General features: G+C 42.1%; 2 protein-coding genes across 2 annotated transcripts; one reads left to right on the top strand and one right to left on the bottom strand.

Annotated features, from left to right (window-relative positions):
* Positions 1 to 57: 57 nt before the first annotated feature.
* ccsapb (centriole, cilia and spindle-associated protein b) lies at positions 58 to 5580 on the top strand. Its single transcript, XM_084351892.1, has 5 exons — positions 58 to 1154; positions 2123 to 2481; positions 2588 to 2719; positions 3186 to 3400; positions 3483 to 5580. The coding sequence occupies exons 2-5, from the start codon at positions 2139 to 2141 to the stop codon at positions 3663 to 3665; spliced, it is 873 nt and encodes a 290-aa protein (XP_084208018.1). The 5' UTR covers positions 58 to 1154; positions 2123 to 2138; the 3' UTR covers positions 3666 to 5580.
* A 148-nt stretch (positions 5581 to 5728) lies between these two features.
* On the bottom strand, positions 5729 to 11637 carry rab4a (RAB4a, member RAS oncogene family). The gene is made up of 8 exons (XM_084352012.1): positions 11488 to 11637; positions 10126 to 10206; positions 9614 to 9728; positions 9157 to 9219; positions 8879 to 9033; positions 8583 to 8678; positions 8124 to 8269; positions 5729 to 7527 (listed from the first exon to the last, which is right to left on the bottom strand). The coding sequence occupies exons 1-7, from the start codon at positions 11501 to 11503 to the stop codon at positions 8154 to 8156; spliced, it is 642 nt and encodes a 213-aa protein (XP_084208138.1). The 5' UTR covers positions 11504 to 11637; the 3' UTR covers positions 5729 to 7527; positions 8124 to 8153.
* Between the last annotated feature and the right edge of the window lie 41 nt (positions 11638 to 11678).

Raw genomic sequence — 11678 nt, 5'->3', positions numbered from 1 at the left:
AACAAAAGCCTGAGTGAAAATTACAACTGAAGTACTGAAAAGGTGCAAAAACCAAAAGGTGCAAATACAATTAATCTTCAAATTCAAGGAAGAATTGAGGGAAAACTGGACAAATTAACCGAAATTATCATAACAATTAAGTCCAGGAGAAGCTTAATTGACTCAATTAAACACATGACACACACTGCCGCTATCCAATGAACCAATCAGATGATGAGTTGCAAGAGGGAGTTCATAGAGGTCGACAGGGGTGCTGGCACAGCTCCCTGCTCGGTTGGATGGGTGAGGGGGACAGGTGGGCCTCTGCTGGGTGACAGAGGTAATGAAGGACTCTGACAGTCGGAGTTTGACTTGCCAGGAATGTGCCCGGGCAGCAGCAGAGGCTCCGCTTTAGACCGAGCAGATCAGTAGCATGGGACACCCGACACCCGGCTCTGTATCCCGTTGATCTGCCTGCCCTGCGCGACCAAACGCGCCCCCAGACCATCTTTAGACACAACCAGCCCCGCGGGGCTTCTCCGCGGCCCAACCTTATATGCATAGAAGCTCAACAGGTTATCGGGATGTGGGGTTGGCTCTGGGTTTAAAGAGACAAAGGGGGCGTGCTGGGCGCGTCTGAGGCGCGCACCACCCTGTGCCCACATCATCTACACCACCCCATTGACCTTAACCTATAATAAGACATCCTTTACGCCTTTTCTGTGACACCCACATTTTTATTTCTCCACCTCCTGGCTACATGCAGGTACAAAAGACACATTAAAGGGCATAAATATTCAGCTGACGTGCTTTATCGAGCAATTAGTGGCCAAGTAGATCTCTATAGTCTCATTTAACAAGCAACAAATTACTCAATTAAGCTCTTAATGTTTTGGATCTGCGCATAGTGCCTGATTACAATAAAACAAATACTCCTTTCATCCTCTTTTAGCGTCTGATAGAGATCATTATCAGCCAAATGGCTCATAACCACCCTGATCGCATTCCTGTCATCCCGGTCGGTCCCGGGCCACCTGTTGCGGGTGTGTTGGGCTTTTTAAAAACGTCTTCGGGCGGGCGGAGCTAAGAGACGCAGCCTGTGATTACAGCAGCAGCAGCAGCAGCGCCGTGAACGCCATCTGTTCCGCTCCGCTTCCGTGAAATCCGACCCCAGTGTAAGTATATTTACTGTACACGAATATAGACTCTTACAGCTCCGTGTGTCTGCTGTCAGGCCGTGCACTGTCGTAGATGGGAGTCGACGGCTTGTCCGTGTGATTTTAAGTCTAGGCTGTATGTGCGAGCGCTGACAGGCGATTATCGATATTCCATATTACCATATGATTAACAGACAGCTATAAATAACATGGACACGCTTGTCGCGGTGATATAATAATAGGGAGGAACAACGTGCAACTGATGAGTTAATTAAATGACAACTGCGATGGTGTAACAGCTCATACGATACAGTCCGAGATGACGATCTAATATGAGTTTATTACGAAGCATTTTTATACAAAAAGCACTTAAGCAATAAATAAATAAGGTTGTGTTTGTTTGTAGCGGAACAGGTTATTAAATCCAGGAGTGTTTTCATGCAGTCAGTGAACGCAGCTGACCTTTAATTTGGAGCATTCACCAGCCATTTACATCACGGCAGCCAATCAGAGGAAGGGGTGGCAGTTACGTCAGCACGTTCCAGATATTTCTGGCGTCAGCGTTTTAACGGTCGGTCAGATTTTAACCTGAGGCTTTTTTTTTATTGTATTACGGTAAATAAATTAAACGCAGATTATGTTTACAGAGCAGATGTCGCAGTTTGTGGTTTCCTAAAAACGTATTTCCTTTTTATTTTATTTCCATTTCTCCAGCGCGAGTCGCAGGGAGGAGAGCTCGGCTAGCCTCGGCTAAACCCGGAAGTGGGCGGGTCCTTTAGCCCAGGGAAGCCTCCAGCTGCTCTGCCATTGGTTTAAAACTGTCTTTACGTTATCGTTTAAATGTCTGGCGGTGGTACCCAACCTCAAAGAAGTGCGGATGAGAGAGAGGAAAACTTGTATTTCATGAGTCATACCTGTGTAACAACGCTAGCGTTTGATAGAGTTTGAGTTTTTTCAGCTCCGTGGTCTGATTTATCTTCAAAGAGTTCCCAGAGCGACAAGATGGTGACCAAGAGGATCCGCTCGGAGTACATGAAGAAGTTCAAGGACCCTAAATGGGAGACCTACACAAAGTGTTATGAGGAGATGCTGAAGTACAGGCTGACCCGGAGGCTGCTGGAGCACACACACAACCCCTGGTTCTGGAGTGGCTCCGACACCGATTCTGACTCCGGAGGAAGAAGTCCCCTTCCTCCCGGTAGGAACCAGGTCGGGGCTGAGACCAGCAGGGACAGGACCCAGGCTGAGCTGGAGGAGTGTGAGGGGGCGAGGATGGACAGAAGCACAGGGACTGTACCCAGGCTTGCTCTTCAAGAGGAGGAGGAGAGTGTGTCTGCAGTCCATGGTAAAAAAAAAGAAAGAGTTGTATATCTGATTTAAAGGCTGAACAACACATTGGGATGTATGCACGTTACTCTGCTGTACCATATGATGTCATTCACTCCTCTCAGGCCAACAGCTGGAAGGTGCCAGAGAGACAAGAGTACCAGAGGAGGACCAGAGAGATGAGCATAGAGAGGACCAGAGAGAGGAGCAAAGAGCCACCAGACAGTCAGCAGTCGCTCGCAGGGAGCAAGACAGAGGTGATTCAAATATTAAAATATGCACTTGTGCTAAGATGGAGTCAGAATTAGACATGGGATGATATGAACATTTCATGTTGTGATTATCATGTCCAACATAATTGTGATTCATGATATTATCCCAATTAACTTTAAAATGAAGTGTTTAGTTGCACTAAAACACCTTAACCTTATGTTTTGTTAGGAAACAAATCTTTTTATTGCATCACGGATAGGACACGTCTTTTTTTAGTGAAAAATAAACAAAGAACCCTCGATAACTTCTCACAAATCACAAGGTGCGCCTGCATAAATAAAGGATAAAGAAATGGTGTTCTTTTTAAACTTGTTTTTGTGGGGGTTGCAATGCCTTCAGCTGTGGTGACAGGCTAAGGCAATTCAAAATTAATCAGGAAACCAATATAAGCCTGTACATTGTTGATCTAAACAGCTTTTTTAAGTCATTCATGTGATTGTGTATTTTTAGAGAGAGATGCTGGTGGACCACAGCAGAGCAAGCCCCCCAGATCCTCAAAACATACTTGGCGCTCCCAGCGAGTTAGGCCTGCAGCGACACGGCAGCCCATAGAGGACAGCAAGGACAGCAGACATCCTTTTGCTCTGTACGGTTCAGGAGAGAAGGACGCAGACATCGCAAGCAGGAAGACACACAATGTTGGCCCCGCAGCTTCAACTAAAGAGGTGATCTTTCTGTCTTTCGCACTAGATCTGTATGTGACTGAGTCTCCACAGGAACTGACAGTTGTGTTTAATGTCCTGGTAGATCCATGAGTCGGCTCTACGTGCTAAGACCAGGCGGGAGGTGGAGCGTCAGATCCAGACGCAGAGGACCGAGCGTCGGAGGGCCAAGTCTGCCGATGTGGACAAAGCTAGAACGCTGGCTCATCCGGAGTTCAACCCCTGGCTCACTGAGTACATGCGCTGCTTCTCTGCTCGCTCCCGATAGGACACACATGATGAAAACACATAAGCAAAGCCATATTATTGCCTATCTCCCCTAAATACCCACACATGTAGAATAGAGCACTGGGCTGTCACTCTCTCATTCAGGATGTAAACTGACAAAACCTTGAACTTTGAAATTCACAGTGTGGCTTAATGTTTTTTTAAAATATATAAATCAATTTAATATATATAACAAGAAACCTTTTACAGGGAATAAGTGACTCTAGAAAAAAATGATCTGAAAGTAAAATGTATTTTTCAGATATTTTGACGAGAATGTAGAGTCTTAAATGCAGCCATACTTGGACACCGTCCCTTTAAACACAGGCTTTGTAAAATGTGCCCTTATTCTTTATACAGGGATCAAACCACAGTGCACTCACAGGGGTAATGAAGGCACATGGCAGCACTCTTAAAAAACGCTCCTGATACGAAATATGAGCTCACGAACACAAAGAATGTACAGCACATACACTTATTGTACACATATAGATGCAACCAAACACGCAACGGCTTAATTGGCAGTCAGTTTTTCTCAGATTCTTGCAGCTTTCGGTGTGAATAGGAATTTACTTTTAAGTATTGATTTACATACAAAAATGTGTCTGTTTTGAGAGATTCACAGCTTTTCAGATCTCAACTCACCTCAAACGTAAAGTCACAGTTGTGTGATGAGACAGTTGCATTTTCTCATGAGCTCATTAACACCTTCACGTGTTATTGACTTAATTAGGGTTAAGGGTTAGCTGATTTAGATTATTTTCAAAGCATAACGATCAAAGGGTTATTATTGAGGCCAAATGCCTTTATCATTATTGTAACTGTATATGCTTTAGGACCAAAAGTGTAACCATGAAAGAGACAAGACATTAAGCTGATGCCTAAATTACCTTTAGTCAGAAATACATGAGTGCATATTGCTGACTTACTGCTTACTGGTTAAGGCAGCGAACACTTTAAAGAAAGACCAAACCAAACAGCACTTTGTTTATTACTCCTATTTCTGAAATAATATTTGTACAGAATACCTTGATAAGATAGGTTTTAATATAATTAATTCAGCTGTTGAATCTCTGTATATTTGTATGGTATGTTTATGTGAATGTATTTAACATCAGACAATGTTGTACTCACACAAGAAGACAAACTGATTTTGAATCCTTTGTATAATACCCCTGGTCCTTTCACAACACTGAGTGTCATTATCATGAGAAATCAGATCCTTCTTTGTTTCCTTGTTTCAGTATTTATGATATAATCAGCTCTGTGCCATAAAGACGTATTGATGTGAATATTGTACGGCACAAAACAACGGGACAGTGGGAGACGTGTGCATTGATTAGTTGTCGCAGCTCGAGTTCAGTATTACAAGACTTGCTTTTGTAATGATTTAGTTTTTCAGTGTTTTGAAGTAATACTACAAACATAGAGCCTGTAACGTGAAATTTTGTGCAATAAGATTTTAAGTAGTGTGGTGAATGTTGACAATCTCTGAAACAAGATAGTTCATTCATAATTTATCATTAGTTGGTTAATGAGACCAAACTTTATAATACTGTAGATACATTTTAATTCTGGTGAGCCTAAATATTTCGTAATATTTAGATAGTGTCGTCACACTTTAATTGTAATCAGGAGTAATGAAGAAGTTGAGATTATGACCAATAAGACATTAGATGTACTGAAGTTTTAACTGTTGATAAACTCCCCTTCTGATGTTACAATCTAATTGATCTAATTTATTGATGGAGTCTTACAACTACAAAATACTGTAAGATTCCAACATACTTTAGATTTTTATGTTTACATTTTAGGCTTTTAACATACTGTGTGTACATACTCTATATGGTTTAGAGGAAAAGACTGTTGAGGTTAAATGGTGTGGCGCAAAGCTTTTAATAAATCACTTTTCCACCCGTCTGTTCACTGTCATACATTCATCTGAACAAATTAAACTAATAATGTAGAAAAGACATTCAGAACGGCACCTAACATCAATAAAGTCATGATCCGTCTCCAAAAACATGGACTACACAAGCAAAAACTGCCTTCCAAAGACAGTACTGTATTTGTAGCATTTTTTATTTTAAAAACATATGCTTTTATCATACACAATAAATAAGAAATCCATGATATTCATAATGACGAGAGAAAAACTGACATACGTAAATATAAACAAAGGAGCTGATGACATAAACACAAGACAGCAACGTGTAGCAGCCAAAGCCACCATCAGATCAAATGTGAAATATTTCTACAGTTTGACGTGTGCTTGATTTAAAAGTTCAATGAATCATGGGCCAAAATGTAAAAAACAAAACAATTAAGATAACATGTTTTTGAAATGCTTAAGTACACCAATTCAAAACACAGCTGTAAATCCTTCAAACAATTCCCACAATTCAGTGTTTTTTCATTGAGAGCTTTATGAGGCCGAACAGGAGACGTGAAGTATCTTTGGAAACAAATAAAAATCAAACACACATCATATGATATCGTAGCATTGCTAAAACGTTAAAATGCATTCAGTTAGTACGACCCCACAGCTGGCAACAGTTGGTGAGGTATTCATGTAAACAGGCAACATTTATAAATGAGAGACTTCTGTCGTAATTGAGATCCTTTGGATAAAGAAGTGTGTTACACCGTCTGGGAAAGGTGAATGCGGGATTGTTAATTAAAAAGGTGACGTGTAACTTCAACACTCAAACATGATACAAATGAACAGAAAGCGATTGTGTGATCGGTTGCCTCTGTCTGTTTTTTCAGTCTATGAGCCTGAACAATGACGAAACAGCAGTTTTCCCACATAAACATGTTTGTCCAGAATCAACTCGTCCCATTTACAAATAAACATTAATGCTGCAAACAGTACTGTCCATACTGCTTACAAGTTACCAGTGTATTGTAGCTTAACATGATAATAATACAGTGGAGCATGAAACAGATGCTGGATATGATTTCTACTTCAATATACATATAATATCTCTTCATAATTAAATACTCTGATATTCTGTTTGAGAAAACATGCGTCAACCTCTATATACAGAAACGCTGTACAGTGTGTAAGATGTGGGAGGGGGGGTTTAGAAAGGCAGAGAGCTGCGTAAAGAGACAGGCAGGTGAGTAATGGTAGAGAATGATGGGATGTAAACAATGCAACAAAGGTAAGCTGGGGCAATTTACTGGGGCAAAATGTGTGTGTAAGAAGGGATACGTTTGGGAAGTCAGTGGACTGTTAGTGGTTTAGTGTTTAAAGTGGGCAAGCAGAGCAGGTGAGCGGAGAGAAGCACTGCAGTAAGGGGAGATTTTAAATATCTATGTGGTTAAATGAAAATTTGGTCCACGGGCTACCTTAAGTTTTCTGGATAACGAATTAACATATTTTATCTTTATCGAACACAAAAGGCGATGAAGCCCATTTCCAAACATGTAATAGACTATTCCTCTAGATGGAAGCGACGAGTGAGAAAACCAAATATGTACTAAATGAAGCAGGTGTGGCAGCAGGTTAGTAGAGAGAAGAAGAGAGAGGGAAGTTACACACATGCCAGCAATTCACATCCTGATTGGAGGGCTGAGGAGGGTTTGATCCAATAGTGGAGCAGAATGTTGGAGGGTTGAGCGGTCTCTGGTTTCCGTGGAGATGGTGGTAGAAATGTTCAGAGTTCTGTGTGTGTGTGTGTGTGTGTGTGTGTGTGTGTGTGTGTGTGTTTGTGTGTGGGTGGGGCAGGAGGAAGGGAGGAAGGGAGAGAGTGGGAAGTCTTTTCGGCTCTCTGCAGGTGGAGTCACCAGCACAGCAACCTGAAGCCCTCCTCATGGCTGTTTGTCTCCTGGTCTTAACAAACCTGTCTTTAAACACACTGATCACATGCACACATACGAGGAGAGAGACAACACAGAATTACGTGGCTGTGATCAGCAATGTTGACACACTTCTTCATTATGATGAACATCTTACGCTTACGTACGGATTTTTGGCAACAAGGTGTTGCCAAAAATCCGGCATATTAAGGTGGCTGCTATCTTTGAGTGAATACAATTTCATGCGGATCCAACTAAAAAGCAGAGTTAAATAAGTTTTATCTGATATTGGATTAGGCTTGATTGAATTAAAGAGGACTTTTTTGATATGTTGACAAAAGCAGAAACACAGAATATCAGTCTCTAGTAAATTATTATCAGAATGAAAATCCTCTGGAATAACATTACTGAAGGCATCCTTCCTTTCACATTTGTTTTGACGAAGCAGCAAAAAAATCATATTTTTTGCCCTCCACTCTGAATCTGAATTCAGACTGAGGTTTGAAAACGACAAGATGAGTGACAGCAGAAAGACGAGTGGTGGCTGAGCACGGTGAGCAGCATTTCAATGTGAAAAAGAGCTACAGATAATCATCATATCATGATCTTATGATGCACACACGGTACAAACACACAGGTACTCCTGCCCTTTCACCTTGTCTGTGTATGTTGGCGGGCGTGTCGACTAGCAGCTACACTCCTGGGTGCCCTGTGGCTGAGCACGGCGAGGAGAGCGGAGCTGTCGTAGCGCAGCGTCGCCATACTGGATACCTGAACCCATCCTCTCTGGATCCAGTTCCCCTGAAAATGAGAGACGAGATGATTAGAGAGACAGAGGCATCAGAGGGTGGGGTTCATGACGGGATCTCCACCAACTCTGAAAAGATGGCGTGTTGGCCTGCAAATAATTGTTTTGTAACAATATGAACGTGTAAGGCTTGTAAATGATGAAGATTTGCTTTGTGTCAGTCTTTAACTCAGAAGACTCTCCCTGAAAGCTGCTGAATGGGGTCTGGAGTCGTACATAAGCCTTCCTCTATTGATCCTGTCGAGATAAGAAGGGATTAAGAGTCGGGGGTCAGAGTTATGTAGGTGAGGACTGCAGTTATCCTACCTGACTCTATCTTGTTGAGGATCTTCCGAGCGCACTGGACGAAGGCCTCTTCAACATTCTCCCCTGTCAGAGCGCTGGTCTCCAGGAACATCAGCTCTGACACACACAAACACAAATTTCAATTGCACAGAGAAATAAATTGCATTGACTTCCAAAACATTGAGGTGCTAATGACGTGCCAAACAAAAACAAACGATGTCCTTCCTTTTTGACTAAATGTTCAACACCTAGTGCTACTTTAGGAAAATGATCAAATAATCCCACTTGATCACTAACTGTTCAGATCCTCATCCTACCGTTCTCCTGAGCGAAGCGTGAGGCCTCCAGGAACGTGACCTCTCTGTCAGCATCCAGGTCCTTCTTGTTTCCACATAGGATGATGACGATGTTCTGACTGGCCAGCATCCTGGCATCGCTCAACCATGTGGTCAGAGCGTTGTATGTCTCTCGACTGCAGAGTACAGAGACAAAGACACAGAAGGAAGAGATACAGGTTGCGTTTAGAAAGTAGAGGGAAGCTGGCAAATAATAAATAAACTCGGGACTTGAAACCAGGCAATCTGAAACCATTTACCTGGTGATATCATAGACCAGCAGGGCTCCTGCTGCTCCTCTGTAGTAACTCCTGGTCACAGACCTAAAGCATGCAAACACACACACACACACACACACACACACACACACACACACACACACACACACACACACACACACAGATAAACTCAAAATGAGCAGGTGGTCAGATATTGCATGATAACTCACTGCGGGCCAACATGCCTGAGGGACATTTTGGCTTGTCGTGGCAGAAAAAGTACAGCCCAGCAACCACTCACCAATTTTGAGCAAACAATTACACTTCACACTGAACCTTCATGTGAAAATGAACACTATAAATAAACATTAAACCGAACACATCAACAAAATCTGGCACACAACTTTATAACCATCACTGTCTGTCTTGGCCAATTTCATGTTTGCATTGTTTCTACATTGAGGTTAAAGGGTAGAGTTATGTTGGAGTTTTTGCCTACCTGAACCTTTCTTGTCCTGCAGTGTCCCAAATCTGCAGTTTGACCATTTTGTTGACCACACTGATGATCTTAGAGCCAAACTCCACTCCGATTGTGTGGTTGGATTCATCCTTGACTGGGATACAACAGATAAAACATGATATGTGGGCATTATTATTAGGTAGCTGTAATGCACAGTGAAAGCCTGCAGTGTATCTTTTAAAAGAAAATGAATATCACTATCTGTACTTCACACATTTAAAAAAAACTAATGCAATTTTCACATGTCAATACGTGTTGATTGCTCATAAACAGTGTGCTTTTTTTTTTTTAAAACACATTTCCAATTTTTACTGCGTTATAACCAATGACTGTGAAGTCACAAAGTGTATGTCAGTGTATGTATTAATTTCTCTGATAACCACTCTTATATCCTGCAGAGTTTTCCCTATTCTAGGACATTTAGACAGGGGTTAGAGCAACTATCCCTTAACAATAAATAATGAATGATGTTTTACTTCTCCGTGACTTACATCTCTTCTCTATGAACTGGTGCAGCAGGCAGGATTTGCCTGTTCCAGCATTCCCAATCACCAGGAATTTAAACAGGAAATCTGAGGTGGAAACAGAAACAATGGCATATACACTCGACACAACACAGCAATCGTGACTGTCATTACAACAGCCGGACCAATACATAGTTTGTCCACAAGAAAGGACTTGCTAGTTGCCATTTTCAACGGTAAAATATTTAGCACAAATGTATACTGGTCACAATTCTTTATTATGCTTTTTCGTTTGTTTTACTTTCCTTCAGTGTGTTTAACAGGTTCTTGTGCATGTAAGAGGTTTTGAAAGAAGCTCCTCTCTCCCACAGAAAACACTGCTCCTGAAAGGCCTCGTCAGTAGTCCCGCCTTTAATTTTGTGACTTTGCATCTACTATGTCCTCACACATTTACATAATTTATGCCTAGCAGCTAGTTTGGCATGTAAGAATTAATTTAACACAGCTGCTCTGTTGTTGTTAGCGGTGCTGGCTCAGGCGTGTGTGACCTGACCAATCAGAGCAGACAGTGGGAGCTTAAAGAGACAGAGCACTGGACAATATGAGAAAACTAATGTGTTTTTTGAGCATTTAAGCGTGTTAACTTATTCTAGGAGTGACCCAAAATAAAATTATGAACCTGAAAATTATGAAATGACCATAATATGTCTCCTTTAATAAACATATTTAAAGTGATGTGTTGGTGGCTTGGATTTTTTAACTCTCAAATACTAGTAGCAGTATTGCCCTTAAAACCACATAATCTCATAATCAGTTGTGGTAATATAAACACACCCCTGTGGATTAAGGGTAAATGTGAGTTTAGCCACAAATAAACACACTTGACGCTGACGGTGGTGGGACTGAACGGTAGCATCCCAGCTACACTTCAAAACCACGATCGTCCTCATGTAAAATGTTGAAGCTAACACATAAACCCCTCACAAATACATAGCCATTATCTTAAGAGCTATCCTCTGGCCTTAAAGCCTCTTGTAAGTGTTTGTATTGTGTGTTATTTACAGGAAACACAGCTCAGTCAGACCTTCACGCCAGCTCCATCACCCCCAGCTTCCTGTCCATTCCGCTAACCTCTGTGGGGATACGTAACCTCACAAACCCATCACAGTTTGTCTCCAGAACCACTGTAAACCCCACTGTTTAACCCCCGAGCTATTACTTAAGCTGACATGACATTTAAAAGGCCAGCAGCCTTGCCCAACAGCTTGGTTAGCCTGTCAGCTATCTATTTACGATGAGAAAAAGCTCCCTCGACACACCTGCCTCATCCCAGCTCTGTGGCTACACGGAGATGTTAACGGTGGCCGCCTGTCTAAACAGCCTCCTTACCGTATGACTCCGACATCGCCAGGGTGGCGTTTTGACAGCAACAAGGAAGGAGGGGAGAAATAGGAGTTGACAGATGGATAGCTAGCTAAGTGAGGGAAAACAGTCCTGTTGATTTCTGCGGATTCCAGCCAGCTGATTTACCCCTCCGACTTCCCGTACGTGGTTTGTATTTTCAAAATAAAAGCCGCCCC

The sequence above is a fragment of the Pagrus pagrus genome, assembly GCF_965226575.1.
Source record: "Pagrus pagrus genome assembly, chromosome: 1".
NCBI lineage: Eukaryota > Metazoa > Chordata > Actinopteri > Spariformes > Sparidae > Pagrus > Pagrus pagrus.
Note: the sequence above shows the minus strand (reverse complement) of the source record. Positions and strands in the feature narration are given on the sequence as shown.